Below are 18,693 nucleotides of genomic sequence, written 5' to 3' on the forward strand. Positions count from 1 at the left end.
CAAAAAATAATAAATAAACATGTTGTCCTTAAACCCATGTATTTTTGAGTCTATTGAAATGGAACTTCATTATTATAAAGCTTGATAAGAAAAAAAAAGGACTTGACCTTTAAAAATTGAATGGGAGGTGTATTCAAGGTGAATGCATTGTGAGGTTTTGTGAAGTATTGTGAGTGGCTTCTGCTGTGTTGGTTTACTTTCAAAACAGGTCAGTTTGTCACATTTAAAACGTTAATAGACCACACAGGCACTTACACAGAGAGGACCCCAAGGCAGCTAGCCAATCCTTACCTGTCCTATTTCTCCTCTCTACTGTATGTGGGATGGATTTGTAATTATAGGGCTGTTATCTTCAGACAGAGAAAAATTGTTGCCCTGGCAAGGACAGAGTTTTCCTCTTGTGGTTGTTCCTAGCATTGTTACAAGATGCCTTGCCAAGGATGACCACTCAGGGCCTTGTCTGCTTCGCTTGGATATACATACATGGATGAGTTCATCCCATAGTCTGTGGGAATACAGATTGTTTAAGAAGGATAATGTGTATCTCTGCTGCAGAAACACTTCAACTTGATTTTGATTTAATATCTGAACTGTACTAAACGTCATTCCACTTAAATGTGCAAGCTTACTTCCCACAAGGATCAAATAGTTGACCAAAGTAGAATGTATTTTTTCTGCAGCTGGAATAAGACCTAAAATGGCACCTTTGTCTGCCAGTCTGCAAGTCTGAGAGAGAAATCCCCAGTGTCACCAGTGTGCGAGTCTGAGAGAGAAATATAAAAGGGACTCAGGGTCCATTTTGTGTCGCCGGCACTAACAGACTCGCCAGCTTCTGTCAAAGCCGATTCCTGACATTTCCTGCAGCCCTGTAGAGCCCTAATCTCCCAGCGAGCAGCAGTGAAGAAACCGGTGGGCCCTCCTGAAATCAGGAGGCATTACATTGGCCGTGGGGATTAAACGCTAACCATGTAGTATATGGTGCTGACGTGTGGGCTACCAATTTAAAGGCAGTAGGTGGGGGAGAGAAAGGAGAGACAGACAGAGAAAGAGAGAAACACTTGAGAAAAAGGAAAAGAAGAAGAGACAGGAGAGGAAAAAAATAATGAAAAGAAAAATGAAATGTACTTGAGATGAAGGCTTTCTGCCACAAAAACCAAAGGATGGTGAATTCTTTACGCCAGAGGATTTGGCCCCCTTGAAGTAGTTTGCAGTTGGCTCTGCCAAGTTTGCAAATCTTTGTGCCTCTGTTCGTCTGTTTTAGCTCCCATTGGTTTAATAAGAAAACAGGCCCCGGAACATCCCAAAGGATGCTGCTAATGTTATTCCTGTTTCACAGAGAAGATCCTGCTCTTCCCTGAGACTGATTTAAAAGCAGCATGCATTGGTTTTCTGAGTTTCAGCCATTAAATACACAAAGAAACCATGTAAATGATGGCAAATTTTAATAATTCAAAATGAAAATGACCCAAAATATTTCTTCTAACACACTCGGGCTGTCTAAATTTAATTGATTGCATTTAGTCTAGGTCCTGGGTAAGATTTGTATGCACTTCATTTAGCGGAGAATATCTCAACTGTTATAGACTAATATGACCCTATTGAACAACGTGGGATGTGTGCCAAATTCTCTACCCGGAACAAAAGTCCTGAAAATGACCACAACAAATGACACTATTATCACACTACAGGTGAATGATACTTTTTTTCCCTTTATATATATCCCCATACCAGATTAATCTTCATATTAAGATAAATACTTTTTGTATTACACTTTGCCTAAAAAATAAAATAGAATATGCAAATGAGGCAATATCCCGAGTTCAAATAAAAAATTTGGTATCGATATGTGACAGTGTTCCTGAGATATGGACGACTTCCTGTTTTGGAGCTTCGCCGCCGATTTCGTTTGGCTGTGACGGGCAAACGCTTTCGAAAATCAAAAATCCTTCTAGTAACTTCTGTGAGGCTTGGTCCAAGGATCATGTACATCAAGTTTCGTGAAGTTCGGACCAAATTTGTGACCTGTGAAAATTTAGTTTCGCTTTCTATTCAATCCAATATGGCGGACAAACAACACGCCCACTTGACGTCATCTTCTCGAGCAAGTTGCACCGGTACTGCCCGGACGTTTTAAAGTTGGAACGGTGTCTCTGTCTCAAAGGGCCTAGGCGCTAGAGCTGACAAAAAATTAGGGAGACGGGAATAATAAAACTTAAGAAGAACAATAAGTGTGCTGCTTTCAGCAAGCACACTTAATTACAGCTGTACTGAAATTACTTGGAAAACAAAATGCAAAAAAATGAGTTATGGAAATTCACTAAAATGGAGGATATAGCGTTTTGGAACCAAACGCTTCATATTATTTCCCTGCAGTACGCCTCTGTGTATTATTTCCCAGATTGCCTATCCTGTGTCTATCCTATGTCAGACATATGTGTCCTCATGTTTGGCTCCTTATGATGATGTTATTGAGTGACAGAACAAACACTCGCTTGTCCATCAGCAAAGACTGATAGATGGAGAGAGAGAGAGTGATAGGGAGAGAGAGAGGTGAGGAGAAAGAAAAGATAGGAAAAGGAAAAGATAGGAAAAGGGAGACCAAATGAAAAGGTGTATGTGCTGGATGATACAACACACAGGCACTTAACCTTGTGTAGTAAACCATGATGCTCACCTAAAACAGATTGTTTTTCTCTTTTCTATTTTCTCTGTCAAATCACCTCTGTCTCCTCTTCATCAAGAAAATAGTGTGATATTCTGAAGGACCTACTTAAAAAAATACCCATTAAATTTCAAAATGAGTAGTGTTAATACAAAAAGTTTCTTCTTTTATATTTAACTGAGGAGAATAATGTCATGGATAGAGTAAAACATGCTCTCGTTGGAGAGAACTGAACAGAGAGGAACATCACATTTAGATGTGCTTCAGTTTTTGTATTCATATGGAAATAAATGAGCCTCACTACTTTTCAGGCCTTTTTAAACATGAGATGAATGAGTCACACAACATGAGTCACATTACAGAAAAGAGCCTGGATGGAACCTTTTTTGCATCTAACAGCAACAATGACAAAAAAAAAAAAAAGAAACTTTTGTTTTTACTCAAAAAACTAACTCAAAGTTTACCCGAGTTTGAGGCAAACATGCTGCTGTAGGTGTTGAGAGACTCTACTTAGTAAGTGTGCATGGTTTGTGCTGTATTCAGTACCTGGGTTTGCCAAAAATTCTCTCTTTAAAGTCCACCACCAGTTCTGAAAAGATTTGCAGTGTAATGACTGAAAGTGAAGTAGGCGGACAGGTCTAATTGATGCCATATTTATTGTTGCATAGCCTAATTGAATTAGGCCTGACAAGTGAGTCCTTCAGTGATTGATGTTAATATAATCAACCATGACATCTTCATCCAGTGACTATTGACAGACACCACACCTCTGCAGAGTTGGTAATTACAGCATATGAGAATATGAAGACATTAACATTTGACAACTTCACAGCACTTCTAACTTGATAAATAGTGTTCTACAATATGCACCAAAACACAGAATCTTACATTTTCAATGGGTGTAGATCATTAATGTTTAGTATTAGCTTAGTTTGATTTAGTTAACTGACACCATAATCCGCTGTTCATTTGTATATTGCATGTATTTAAATGGAACAAAACCTTACATATACTGTGTCTAATAATAATAATAATAGTACATTTTATTTGTAGAGTGCTATCTACAATCGCTTTCTATAGCAATCAATCCACAGAACTGCTCACGAAAAACATTAGAATTAAATAATTGCATGAGATGCGCATTTTGCTACAATTATAACGGTGTTGAGAGCACAATGTGACATTGTTTTTTCAATAAAATTAAATCCATTTAGAGAGGAACTTCAACAGAATATATCATGACACATGAACACTAGGCATTCATTTATTATGCATTGTCAATCATTGAAACTTGGGTCAATTTGATGTACATTTGTACATTATTGTAATGAAATGCCTTGTTGCCACGTAACTGCAACAAACAAAAAAGCCTGGAAAAATATGGATAAATATATCAAAAACTGCTATCTGTTCACATGACATCTGAATGGAAAGTTGAAAGATACATGTGTAATGCATGCTTGTTGTCAGCCTGTATGTGGTTATCTCCTGCCAAGCTCTGACACGTTTGCATATTGATCAGGTGGATAGCCCAGGGGGACAATTTTCCACGCAGCTTAATGCTCTATCTGCTCTCGAAAGCCTCAATCATCCCCTTAATTGAACAAATTACCCCTGATAAACTGCACAGCGATCCCAGCACCAGAATCAGAAAATTGATAGCTTTCAGTCTGCCGTCCAGCGTGGTCCACTTAAGCTGGAGGTGGAAGAGCGAGGGGAGGAGGAAAGTCATGGCTGCCCCGGTTACGCTCCCCGTCAGGCCCATGAGCAGGGAGAAGTGGGGCACGTACATGGCCATTAGGAAGGTGAGCATGAGCAACCCGGCCCGCAGAGCCAAAATGGCCGCCTCCGGAGCCGCACCATTTTCCTTGTTCAGCATGCAACCCTGGAGGACCTCTGAGGCGGCGTAGAAGGGCAGAGGGTAGGAGAGCAGGGCCTTGGCCAGGAGGCAGAGGTTGACCATCAGGCGCAGGCCATCGGGCAGGTTGTCGGTGATGACCTCCTTGGTCTCCTCGCCCCACGTCAGGAAGGCCAGCACGGAGAAGAGCGTCTTGAGGACGCAGGCCAGCGCGTGCGTCCAGGTGAGCATGTCGGCGAAGTCGCCGCGCTCCTCCATGCTGCCCTCCAGCGTTGGCAGGAAGATCTGCGACGTGTAGCTGAAGATGATCACGCCGACGGACACCAGGAACTTCTCGGCGTCCACCCACAGGCTCATGCGCCGCCAGGACCAGCGGTGCGCCTGCCGCAGACAGAAGCCCACTGTCACGAACGTGATGAGGAACTGGGCCAGCGAGCAGAGCAGGCTGAGGCGAGACACCACGCGCAGGTCCCGGATCAGCATGCACGGCACCAGCGACAGGAAGGTCACCGCCGACCAGGCGCCGGGCGACAGCGGGAGGAAGGAGAAGCTGTGACACATCAGGTTGCTGCTGACCACCAGGTAGAGGATGCACGTCATCATCAGCTCCACCACCTGGGCCACGTGCACCACCCGACCGCCCAGGCGCGGGCACACGTGGCGGCAGCAGGCGTTGGCGATGTCCTCGTAGGTGTCACGAACACGCACCAGCTGCCCAGACTCATCCTCCTCGTACAGGCAGGCGATCAGGATCTTGCCCGTGTAGCTGCAGATGACCGCCGCCAGGACCAATAAGAGGAATCCCAGGTAACCGCTCTGCAGCAGTGCGTATGGCAGACCCAAAACGAATATACCCTAAAATACATGATTTCCAACACATATTAACAAATTAATTTGACAAATTTGTCTTCAGTTGACAACACACAAACAAAAATCACAGAGCTTAGTTCTAAGTACAATGGAAATTCACTAAACCACCTCCCCAAGCTTAAAATGGCACACTAGAACAGTTTCTCTCCAACTTCATTCTTTGTATGAATCCTTCTGAAGGCTTTATTTCTTTGTAAAATTAACTGCAATTCTATTTTTTTGTTCCTTTTACAAATCCTTCCAACACAACGGACCTTAGAGAGGGACAGTGATAGTAAGCAGCATGGATGTGATAACACAACTGCTAGCAAAGTACTACCCATTACAGCAAAATGCACAAGAATGTTCTTTCCCTGCACACATAATTGTTTGAAAATTGTCACAAACAAGTGCATGCAAACCTTAATCATGAAGCATACAGCCCTGGTATCATTTACCGGAAAATCACCCCCAATGCGGCTCTGTAACTGCTATAACTGTAGAGCCGCATTATGCCTTTCATTGAAAGTAGGACACTGGGAAATGACATGTAATTAATTAGTCCAGACATTGCTTAACCCCCCTTCCCCCACCCCATACACACACACACACACACACTTACCGTATATTGAACATGCTGGAACAATAGACAGCAGGTAAACAACGCTGTTTAGATGTGAGCCTGGACAAATATGTAGATGCACTTTTCGGATAAAAAAAAAAGCCCAGGGCAGATAATGGGATGCTGGGCAATTAGAGTGAAACAGCATATGATTCGGGGAGGACATAGGAGCCAAAGAGAATTGAGTGGCAGCAAACAGATGAAGCTGTGAAGAGCTGTTCACATAATCATCATCCTTGTTTAAAACTAAAAGAGATGCACTAATGCCAAAGCAAACAGCCTTGTTCAAACAGACTCACTTAATTAAACTGCATAAATATTTTACCAATTTAAAGTCTCAAAATGTATTGTTAGTTTTAATACTTAACAAGCTAATTTAGTATACATAATAGTCTTTGTTAGACCAGAACTGATGTAAACTGATCACGAATAGCAGTGTTTACCACAGTGTTCATGATGATTTTTAATTTTTGTTTTTCATTTTGAATGAACTTACCCATCGATCAAAAAAGTCCAATGAATCCACTCACCTGGATGGCATTGGTGACATTCCATCCTGCCTCCCAGGTGGTGATTTTGGGGCAGGTGCCCTCAGGTGACCCCCTGTGGAAGCCCTCCGCCTGTAGATCCTCGCTGGTCTCGGGACTGGAGCCGCAGGGTTCCCCCCCTGGCTCGTCCGCGTGAGCCTCCCCATACGACTTACTCAGCTCATCCCTGTGAGCGAACGCCTGGCTCTCTTCGTCCCCGGCGAGGAACCTGGAGGACCACAGCGCCCTACCATGAGCCCCCAACCAGCTCAGCCTCACAGAGGACATGTCTCACCACTGGTCTGGGGAGGTTTTTTTTGTAGTTTCTGTATTTGTCTCCAAGGGGTCTGTGGAGGAAAACCACTTTGCAGGTCAGCGTGAGATGAACCACATGATTGGCGCCTCCTCTAGTTGTCAGCAACTCAGAATCGGCCCAGCAGGTAAGGCACAGGTGAGGTGTCAATCTCATCTCTCCACGTGAAGTGGTAGCAGGGTTCTTGAGACAGACCATGCATCTAAAAGACTGAATTGCCTACTTGAGGGATTTCAGTCATTCATCGTATAATGAGGTTGATTGACAGACCACTGGTCTGTCACAATATAATTGACAAAACACTGAAAGTCATGCAAGATAAGTCTTTGGTTATACTAACAACATTGAGCAGAAGTTTTATCCTGTGTGCTCTTTCAAGACTGCTCAACTATTTTTTACCCTTCTGTGTGGCAGTTTCTGTTGAACACTAGGGGGAGCAACTTAAGCTTTAACTAAGACAAACTTTCCTCACATGAAACTTTTCCACAAAGGTCTAGGCATGATCTTTGGGTGACTGATCTAACTTAACTTTTAAGAGCTCCCCACGTGCATTATACCTTTATAAAAAAATCTATTCTGGCAACTCATAGGAGACTGGCAGCCTCTGCATGCCTTTGCAATAGGCTACAATTTAAGCACCTCTGGCGATAACATTAATTGGCCTACACCTATTTTGATTTGGTATTAAACTCCTCAATAAAATAAGTCCGTTTTAAGAATGCTCATGCTCAAAGGCATTGTCTACATGGTTATGAGTAGGCTAACACTGGAGAGAGCAAAATAAATACTGTGTTCTACAACCAACGTAAAAGGCTTAAAAAAGACTCGTTTCAACAGTCTTTCTAGTTTCTAGCATGAGCTTTAACTTTGAAAGTATTTCTGTGTTGCATGATTTAGGCGCCCCATAAATTCATTTCCAGTTGTGACTCTCCTCCTCCAGGGGAACGGGAGTTTCCTCCTGAACTTGAAAAAGTAACTCTTGACATTCTCCCCTCAGTTTCCCAACACTGAGCTGTCCGCCGCGCGCTGAAAAACGGACTCCGGCGGGCTGTGCGCTAATGAAGAAATAACCGGACTGGAAAAATGAAAACCCTATCTCTCTTCACATTCATTGCGTTGCTATGGCAATGCAGTCTAGCTCAGCAAAGGGGTGAGTGAAAGATTTGCCACTGTAATTGTTGTTGTAGTCTAGTTAAAATCACATTTTTTTTGCAAGTTGCGAATTACAAGCTTCAGAAGGCTGTAGGCAATTTGTTTCCCATGATGTGATTGTTTCGACCAGACCTAAGCCATTATTGTAAAAATTTGCATCACTCAAATAGTTCAGCCCGCCTTATGTTAGCCTACTGTTAACTTTGTTTTATTGACTTCAGTGAGTAAGAAACATTATCAATACATTAAACTACAAAGTAAAGTGTCGTGACGTTTTAAACATGCCTCTCGATTAGGCTACCCTTAGATAAGTCGTCTGTACCAGTGTAGATTTCTCCCCTAATGCACAAAATTACTGAATAAAAGCAGATCATGTTTAACCTTTATTGTAGATACAAAAGGCGAGCCATTATTTTAGTAACAAGAGCTAGTGTGGGAATTCTTCGATTGATATCCATACGATATACCTGGGATATATAGCCTACAGCAAACCAGCTGTCATGGTAATATTCCAAAACTTTTTTTGTCTTTGCCTTGGTGCCGAGGGCCAGCAATTAAACATTTCTTGAAAATGTGAATGCAGTAGCCTATCACTTCGTTCAGTAGAGTGAAGGGAAATCAACCTGTAGGGTGTAGGCAATGCCTTGTCTATAAACAGAGGGAATAATGGCTAAAATCTTGCACAGAACTTTTTGCACAGTAATCACCTTGCTAGACTACACTCTTCTCACTCTTCTCTTCTGCACTGATGAAAGGATAGCTGAGCAGGCTGCATGTGTTTGTTGGACTGTGGCCAGCTGCTGTGTGTGTCCTCTTCCCTGTCAATGACATGGATGGCACCGTTCCATTAACAGGTGCCACTGACTTCTATGGCGGAGTCCTAAGTGCCAGGCTTGGAATCTAAATTTAGGTGGGTGCAAATCGGAAATAGTCCTCTCTCATCTCTAAAGTGACAGGATGTCACAAGACAGAGACGGATGTGTGCCATGCTGATATATCCCTGCTGGATCACTATCTGTCGCGTAACACACATGCAAGTAGGTGATCTAGGCAGATAGGTTAATGTTTTTTCCCGGTCATTGTGTCTGTTCGGCACTATGGGAGCCCTGCTGTCAGGTGACTCATTGGAATTCAGGGCCTAGAAAGGATTCGCTCTCCAGTCTTAGAGAAGGCTTCAACGCTCAGTGTACTAACAATATCCAAATTCCTACAAGTCCAGACTATTTGCGGATGAAACATCTGCCTCTGTAGGTGTTGTGAAAGAACAGGCCCTAGTGACTGGTCTGCCTTTCTTTGACCAAGCCTGCGATGTTCAGGTCTTGAGGGTTGGTAAGTGAATGTTTGAAGCTGTGCAGGTCATATTTTAGGTCTCTCTTGAATAGGCTATATAGCACCATTAAAACTGACAAATACATCTCTTTGAGAGTTTTCCCACTGGCTGTGCCGGTTGGGTTGTTTTCCATTTGTCCTCACTCGAATTGTTTGTTATCTTTATCCTTCACCAGAGTCATCATTCGCTTCTTCTTTATTCGCAAGGAGAAAAGCAACTGCTTTGCAGGCATTGTACGTGTTCTCCTACAGACCTGTATCTTTGAACAGACATTCACTGAAAGAAGAGAGAGGGAAAAAGGGAAAAAATGCCCCAGAATGTTGTAGAGGAGAAAATCAATACTTAATTCTGCTGCTGCTGCAATAGACAGTGGAGCCAGAACAAGTCTGACTATATCCTCGTCAATACTGATGAAAAGATGCTAAGAGTATGATTTGATAAATTGATGGGCTCTTTTAGCAATCGTACAAAATTGTGGTGTTTTTCAGAAACATAAATGGCTGTCTGCACACATTTGTGTGAGAACAAAACATTTTAGAACATTACGGCACAAAGCAGGGAACAAATAACAAAGAGAAGAAAAATAGAATCATGACCCTGTGCAGGCATGTCCTCGTTGTGGCCAGGATTCTAATTCAAGCAGCAGTGTTAAAACCCACCTATTACGTCCGTCATTGTAGTCTTGTTTGGTGCCAGATAGGCCAAGTTGATTGCATCATTAATTTAGTAGCTATTCATTGTTTCTTGAGCATAATATGAACATTTATGTAATACATGGAAAAGTTATTCAGTTATATATGACTGGCACTGTCAGTGCTAGAAGTTTGCTTTGTGTGAGCTGCTCTTCCAAGACAATATGAAGTGCTCTGATGGAGGCCATATTGTCTTAGGGGGCTGGACCCTGAAGCCTAACCTCCTGACTCGGGCGACATGCTGTGGTCAGTGAGAGGCCATCTGGGACCCGGAGGAGGTCCGCAGAGTGGTGTCAGACACGTTGTGGCAGCCAATGGGGTGCATGTTTTCCTAGAGCCTTGTCCTGACCCCCTGGTTTCTGATGGCTCACTCTTGCTCTTTCTTTCTTTCTTTCTTTCTTTATTTATTTATTTCTGTCTTTCTTTCTTTCTGTCTGTCTTCCTGTCTTTCTGTCTTTTCTTACCTCCTTTGTTACCTCCTTTACTACACACCATCTCCCCCCTCTCTTATTCCCCCTGCTTATTCTTTCTTTTTTTTCTTTCTGTCTTTCTTTCTGTCTGTCTTTCTTTCCTTACCTCCTTTTCTACTACACACCACCCCCCCCTCTCTCTGTCTCTCTCCTTTTCTCCATCCTGGTTTGTGATGGCTTATTCTTTCTTTCTTACTTTCTTTCTTTCTTTCTTTCTTTCTTTCTTTCTTTCTTTACCTCCTTTTCTACTACACACCATCCTCCCATTCCCCCACCCCTCTCTCTCTCCCTCTGTCTCTCTCTGCTTCTCCCCATCCTACCCTTTATGATGCTCTTGAGAGTCAGCTTCCTGTATCCCCTACCGCGTGCCGACGTTTTACTGTCAGTTTCAGTCAACCAATGCCACGCTCAGGGACCAGTGGAATGTGACCTGGCTTCTTGCTATACTCATATTTTAGCACTGTTTTCTTTGGACCAGACCGGTGGCAAGGGTCATGGTTGGGAGGAGAGGCCCAGGGTTATGTTTCAGTTCACTTTCCTTCCCTGACTTCCTTTTGCCTCTCTTAGTCTGTCTATTCTATAGGTCAATGCCATATGTACATCACATGAGTGTGAGTGGATACTATGCTGCTTGTGGAAGAGTACGGATGTGTAGATGTCCCCTTGATGCAAATTATGGACTTGAAGCGCAACTTATGGGCTTGAAGCGCTTTTTCATACTGAATGCATCCATGAGATACTGACTGGGAGTCGCAAGTGCCAAATCATGGTTATGATGGTATCCTTATATCAAATTTGGATAACTTGACCCCATCAACTTTATGTCTTTGTTGCAATCATGCATATGCAAATTGCATGTGTATTAAGATCTGTTTCTAGAGAGATTCAAAGAAACTCTGTCTATACCACATTACTCCAGTGAGGCATGAAGCCATGCACAACGAAAGCACAGCCCATTATTTATTTTCCTGGAAAATGGGATAGAATTCATAATGCCTGCCATGATATATGGGACATGGCCACTGTTGTTGGCTTAGGAGTTAGCAGGGTCGAGGAAAATGCTTATTATATTGGGTCAGGCATTTCACTCTGCATTACAAATGTTATGGGTAAGGCACACAGCGCTAGCCAACCACAAAGCAAATGTTAAGGACCAGGGGCAAAACAAATATGAATGCCTCTGTCTCTGTGTGTCGGATGCTGAATATTTCCGTCCAATCCGGTTCCAGCTCTAATGTCAGATGACAAGGGGATTCTTTGGTACAAGTCTTTGATTGGTCTATGAATTATTTAAGGGTGGCATTTCAGTGGTCCTGATGTGGCCACGCTTGATAGGGGTGGTGTGAGTGTTCGCTAATGGTTGTGTGTGTCAAGAGCATCAGTGAGAAAAAAGACACATCAGAATCAGTCTGAATCTAGCTGGAGTGTATGGACATGACATTATATGTTCTGGAGAAAAATTCTGTTCTCTTGTAGTGGCCTGGGTTGGGACTGTACGTGTAGGGGAATCTCTGCTCTTAGATCATATTCAGCTTGTTTTTTTTCTTGAGATGGTTTTACAATGTCACCAAGGCAATATGGTTGTAATCAATAACATTAATCGGAAATAGTATTTCTTTCACAGTGCTGTACAGAAAGCATCAATGCACCCCATCTGAGAGAACATTAAATGGACATTTTTGGAACATTATTTTCATCGTTCATTCCCTTGAACATTGCACAACATTCAAAGAACTCTGTTGTCACATACTGAGAGACATGGGAAATATGTTTGGTGAACAACAGGACCTTTCAAATGTCGCCCACAACTCACTCCTTCACTTCGCAAGTCTTTCCTTCTTTCTTTCTTTCTTTCTTTCTTTCTTTCTTTCTTTCTCTCTTTCTTTTTTCTTTCTTTCAGTCTTCATCCCTTTCATTCTTTACTGTTCATTACTGTTCTATTCTGGAAGTCAATATTCACTGTTCAAGGGATATGGTTTTAAGCCAAACAAAGACACGGTGTCTTGCACAGTTCATGAGCGTGGAAGAGCGCATTTTCTCGCTCAGACATGTCACATCGAACGCCCTCAACAGCACTGAGCACAATAGAGCCATTAAAGATGGAAAGTGTTTCTTGTTGGATGGTATCAATGCCCTCCGGGCAGAGGAGGGGAATTACAAATCTTTCTTCCAGCCACAAGATGTTACATAGCGTCCATTAACATTTTCAGAGAGTGATGCTATTAACCTGAATTAAATGCAATTTTTTGAAGCATGATTCTTTAAAATATGACGGATCTGGCATGATGACATTTACTGCCGCGTGTTACTTTTTTCATGCTCTTGTGTAACAGATCCAATTGTGTTCCAAGATAGAAAATTCTCATGAAATGTGCGCGAATGGGTGTTTATCTTTCTCTGCAAGCCGTTTACTGCGTTAATCACAGCGTTACAGAGTCTGACTGAATCAGGATCATTCCCAGATCATTTGTCGCCCTTGTCACGTCATGTCACTGTGAGGCGTCTCATCTGTCCACCTGGGTGTTCGGCTGCCCACTCACAGCTCCGAAACATGAACTTCCGCCGCCTTCTTGAACAGAAGGGACGTCAGCAACTGCCCAACGTCGAGAGTGTGTGGAGAGGGAAATTCTGTGCTGTGCAAAGATTGATATAATATGACAGACAGTGCAGCTGATCAATAGTGATGTGAGGGAAGACACATACAGACCACAGGCTCAAGAAAATCAATGCATGTGGCACATTCGGAGTTTGGTAAACATACTGGCAAAACACAAACAAACTCAGACAAATAAGGTCTGTGTTTGCGTTAGGTGATGAGATGCTTTTTTTATCCGCTTCCTACATATCTCCTTTTTGTCTTTCTTTCATATTCTTTGGATAAAAATATACCTGGGACATCTATAGTAAGTTATCACTGAAGGTGTTGTTATAGAATTATTATGTAAGTATAAATATCCTTTGAGTACTTTCTCCCATATTTTTCACCAAGTTGGAACTGAAAGGTTCTGTGAACTCTAGGATCATCTCCAAAGTCCAAACACACACACAAAGTTTTCCATTTTCTCTGTAGCTGGAGGTTCATCATAGCATTTCTGCCTGTGTGTGGGGAACTAAACCCTGCTGTCAGGTACCTAGACAAATGGCCATTTGGCCTCCCCTTGTGCGGTGCGCTGCAGAACGGTGACCCAGTACGCCAGCCAGTTCTCTCCTCGGGGGCGTGCTGGCATCCGATTTCCATTTGTTTCACATTACCCATAGTGCTGTACCAGCAAATAAGGCGTTATTGAGAAGTCTGTTGGAGGTGCTTTGCTCTGATTCATTGGAAACAAATAGCGCCTGGACAAGTGGAATGGCCCTTTAACATATTTATAACATGCATTGCACCGTGGGGCCCCATTCTCCCTGGGTTTTAATTTTCCAATAGGCGGAAGGACCCTCTGCTGAATTTTCCCCCTGCCAGCCAATTCAATACAAAAATGTCCTCTTATGTATTTAACGATGCCTTCCATTAGGTAAGATATTGCACTATATCAGGTCCATTCCTTTATTGCATTACATTTTCTGGCCTTGTAATAATTCTTGAGTTGTACATCTGTGAAGTTTCCCCCATAAATATTGGTGGAGAATGTTTGCCAAGATAATGAAACGTTGGAGGGAGAAAATAAAACAAGCACGATCATTACAAGTTTGTCAATGGCATGACTTTGCACTTGCGCATGATGGGTGAGACAGAACTCTGTGTTCTTGAACACCACAACATTTAATCTCCCCCATGTTGCAGCAGTGGATGACAGACAGAGAGAATATTTGTATTGTTGATTGTCAAAGAATAGAGGACCATCTACCGTTATGGTCATTAATTAGTAAAGGGTATTGTATTTATTGTTCTAATAATGCTCTCATAAGCAGTAAGCAGTTAGGCTGATGTAGAATAGCTATAAATATCTACTGATGAAAGTGGTGCTTTGTCTGCAAGCATCACTTTCAAAACAAGGTCCTTTCAAGCTTGCTTCCTGTTTGACTCTGAAGTCTTTTAATCAGAATTAAATGCTTTGTGTTGGAAGGGATGAAACAACCGCTAAGTGACAGAAAGCAATCTGTCACTCTGTGTAGATTATTAAATGACGATGTGGGTTTCTTTAATCTGAAACTCATCTAAGAAATACTTCCCAATCCATTAAAGTCAGCGTAACTCAGGCCCCAGCTAATGAAACTCACATGTAAATAGTAAATTACTAGAAAAAGACCTAATTAACCACCAGATTCATCAACTAATGGCATGATAGCATCCCATTAGAATACACTGCCGACAAGTAGGCTGCCATTGTTGTAGTTGTATCTGGGTAGATTTCATTACTTGCAAAATATGTGCTAAAGAAGAAGAAGGCAACTGGATTTTACTTTACTTTCGCAGATTTTTTTCTGAAATAAAAAGCTGTTTCTCAAAAATTGGTGATTGAATTGGTGAATTTTCTCCGAAATTAAAAAAGTTTAGTATCTTCCATTTTATTGAAGGTCCTATCTCAGGTTTTTTTAAACTACATAATTCATGTATTCAATTTTGCTTGAGGTATCAGCTTCAGTCTGCTCCAGCTGTGTGCAGACCTTGCAGGAACATCTGAACAAAAACATGTGCTGCACTCTAGCCCTCTTCAGCCTGTTTCTCAGTAAACAGACCACGCCAAGCTTGCGTCCAGCCACATTCAGGATTCGTGTACGTGTACTGACGTGTGTCCAGACAGTTTCTAATCAGAGAACAGCACCCGGTGAATCATCCTCCTGGAGACCCCTCCTCACAAACTTTTTTGTTTTTTACTGGCCGCAATCAAAGGAAATAACAACATTCTCGGGGCTTCGAGGCTGCTGGCGTAATTGACAATGCAGATGGGTGAGCATGCGACTCCTGGGAGAGAGGACAGTTGGAGAGGGAGGAGGAACTCCGACCCGCAGGAAGAACACCGCGTTCGCTCTCGACGCCAAGGTTTTTTTTTTGGTGAGAGCGAGGGTGTCCTGTGCTGCATCGATCGAGCTGCTTGCTGAAGTGATCGAATTGTTTTGATTTACATCAGAAGGACAGGAGTTGCGAGTTGCCAGAGTGGAGTGCTGGGGAGATGGGGAGAGAAGTTGGGAGGGCTGTTTTAGTCAATCAGGCCATGAGAGGATTCACTCAGGCAGGGAGGGAGGACGGAGTACTGAAGTACCCAAAGAGGAGCTGACCCTTGGACTCGGTCAGGGGTTTGCATCAGGAGTCCAGTCTGTTGTGGTCTGAGACCAGCTGCTGTTTTTCAGTTATCAAACACCAAAGGGAGGGTCAGTCAAGGTTCCCTCATTTAATACCAAATAGTGTCTTCAATAGCTCTCACCATTCACAAATAGCCGTGATACAACGTTTGTCAGTGTGTCCAAGTCTGTTTTGAAACAGCTGGTGCTGTTGAAGAGTTCCCAGATTGTTCAGACACCTTTTAGTGATGGACATAGATGGATATATTTTCAACACTGGCTATAAACTCAATAGGTGGAATCAGAATACTTTTAAAGTGCAGACACAGACACACATACACACACACACACACACAGGCTGCCAGAATGAATGTGGGGGTACTGAATGTATGTAGAGTATGAGGAGAACGTCCTCCCTGGAGCTCTGTCCCTGGATCTGGGAAAGACGTTAGCTCGCACACACCATATACACCCACCCATCCATACACACACACACACACACAATCATACACAGTCACACACACACACACACACACACACACACACACACACACACACACACACACACACACACACACACACACACACACACACACAGAGGGAGAGGGGAGAGAAAGATGAATAGTCCCATGTTTCAAGAGTAAGAACACAGTGACCTGTGGGTGTAAGCTGACCCAGAGTCTTTCATTTCAATTTTACTCTCTCTGTCATGAACGATTTTACAGTGCGGATACTTTTAGAACTTGCAGGGAACTAGGAGCGCGTCCCTCTTCTGTCTCCTGTGGGTGTATTGGAAGTGTGTGTGTGTGTGTGTGTGTGTGTGTGTTGAGGGTCCAGGGATGCTTTCTCAGCTCACGGTATTTATTTGCCCAGTCAGAAGCCCCTGGTAACCAGGGTGACAGGCAGGGCACATTCTTACACATTCCGGTCCTCGTTTGGACAGCTGCGTGTTCGCCGACACCCCTGCAGGCGTGGGCCGATCATCCAGAGGTACCTCAGCAGGTGTTCCCTCAGAGGCGTCGACCTCTGGCCCCCAGAGTCTGTCACCATGGTTATCAACATCTAAAACGACCCTTGTATTTTCAAGGGGGGGGGGGGGGGCTATGGCTCCAACAGAGAGCATACTGGAAGGTATCACAGTGTAACCTTTTTCATCATGGTTGTATGAAACGCACTCTTGCATGAATGATAGGCGCCACTTAAATACGAGTGACGACAGAAAAAATAAAAGTCTCAGTCCCCATCCAGACCCATCCAGGTATGTTAAAGAGCCGTGTTAGGATGTATGATTGGGGAGGCTGCGGCGCAGGAGCACGGTGGGCTGGGTGCGCGTAGTTAAACCGGAGTTTTATGGCGCCGGCAGCACTCTTAGTCTCCGTCCGAGAGGTGCTGTTAAATGGTCAGAGGGAAATGAGTTTCTCAGGCTGGAGCGCAGGAGGATATTACACTGATATGGCTTCTGTGAGTTCACACTGAGGCAGTAGGTGGTGTGTGTGTGTGTGTGTGTGTGTGTGTGTGTGTGTGTTTGAGAGAGAGAGAGAGAGGGAGAAAAGAGAGAGAGGGAAAAAAGAGAGTTGATGTCTGTCTAGGTTAGAAGGTGATTATGTGTTCAACCATTGTTAAGTATACTTTTGGACTTTCTAGCCTCACAGGACAGTGAGGAGCATGACAGGAAGTGAGTGGGAGAGAGATATTGGGAGATTGAGTCCAATGATTTGGACTCAAGTTGGACTCAAATCCTCAGGTCCCTGTGGGCAGTTGGGAACAAATGTGGTATAGACAGTTGCTAGAACCGCCCCCCCCCCCCCCATTTTTTTTAATTGTGTATTTTGTGTAAATTGTGTATGTATGTCATACAGTATCTTTGTGCACATATCTTTGTGTATCTTTGTGGACCATCAAAGAGGTAATGAATGAGTTTTAGTGTGTGTGTGTGTGAATGTGTGTGTGTGTGTGTATGTGTGTGTGTGTGTGGATGTGTGTGTGTTTTACACCCTGCACCATTAAAACATGAATCACATTCATCCGTCTCTGCAATGAAACACAAAATCAAAGCAGATGTTTTGCATTAGAAACATTGGGCTATCTACGGAAACAATCTGTTCCTGGATCATTTGCCTTTGAATACAAGTTTTTGTGTAATGCAGAGTAATGTGTAATTAAGAGTCTGACATGTTTCTTTCCGTTTAAATAGTTTCAGTCTATTTGAAATACACTACATGATATACAGAACAGATTTTAGTGGTGTTTCTATTGAAACCTCAGTCAAGAAGACCGACTTCCTGTTGAAAGAAACATTAGCACCAGTAATGTATCACTGAACATCTTTACATCTGAAGTCACAGAAAGTGCAGGTTTTTTTTTTTCTTCCGATTGGCATAAATCAGCTGTGAGGGAAATATCCCAGCTTCCCTATATAGACACATAACAGCGACAAGGAGCGTTTGTGTTGGCCTTGGACGTACCGGAGCAAGGAAGCCGTGTGGAGCTCTCTGGGAAAGCAGTCCTCGGTTCCTTATGAAGCGGAGAGCCGTTGTCGCGATAAATCACTGATCGGGGAGGAAGGGGGATTGGTGGTGGTGGGGAGATCACGGGCCACCGAGCCACAGATTTACCCCGGCCTGATTTACCCTCCACTAAATCAGCCAGATTGCCTGCCGAGGTGAGGTGGGATGGGGTGGGGCTGGGGTGCTCGTGTCAGACTTAACGACTGCTCGTCTGTGCCATCAGTACCCCATCCAAGAGTCAAGCGAATCCTATTCGGTGTTATTGCCATGTTTCAGAAACATGCATGTTGTTGAGAATTGGGGAGGAAAATTGCTGTGTATGTTGTGGTCAAAAGGAATCCTTATATGTTATGATTGCCTTGCGAGGTTGAATGGGTGTATGTAACTGCAGACTTTTATTGTGTAATTGCTTCGGTAAGTTATACTTATGCTGCTGGATGCTTCAGGAAGATCGGTTTAGAAATCCCTGCAGAACACTGCCCTACATACAT

At 43.2% G+C, this 18,693-nt stretch overlaps 2 protein-coding genes across 2 annotated transcripts in view; one reads left to right on the forward strand and one right to left on the reverse strand.

Annotated features, from left to right (window-relative positions):
• Window positions 1-4,226: 4,226 nt before the first annotated feature.
• LOC143109217 (vesicular inhibitory amino acid transporter) lies at window positions 4,227-6,806 on the reverse strand. The gene is made up of 2 exons (XM_076271872.1): window positions 6,522-6,806; window positions 4,227-5,375 (listed from the first exon to the last, which is right to left on the reverse strand). Exons 1-2 carry the CDS (start codon window positions 6,804-6,806, stop codon window positions 4,227-4,229), a joined length of 1,434 nt encoding a protein of 477 aa, XP_076127987.1.
• A 1,048-nt stretch (window positions 6,807-7,854) lies between these two features.
• The window catches only part of lama2 (laminin, alpha 2), a 150,437-nt gene continuing 139,598 nt past the window's right edge, over window positions 7,855-18,693 (forward strand). Inside the window, exon 1 of the mRNA XM_076271769.1 lies at window positions 7,855-7,981. Within this exon, the coding sequence (XP_076127884.1) occupies window positions 7,915-7,981 (67 nt within the window). The 5' untranslated portion in view covers window positions 7,855-7,914. The remainder of the gene's footprint in view (window positions 7,982-18,693) is intronic.

This window comes from Alosa pseudoharengus, unplaced genomic scaffold (assembly GCF_046254945.1).
Source record: "Alosa pseudoharengus isolate Yale_2024_CS ecotype anadromous, Long Island Sound unplaced genomic scaffold, YU_APseudo_1.1 YU_APseudo_1.1_scf_7, whole genome shotgun sequence".
NCBI lineage: Eukaryota > Metazoa > Chordata > Actinopteri > Clupeiformes > Clupeidae > Alosa > Alosa pseudoharengus.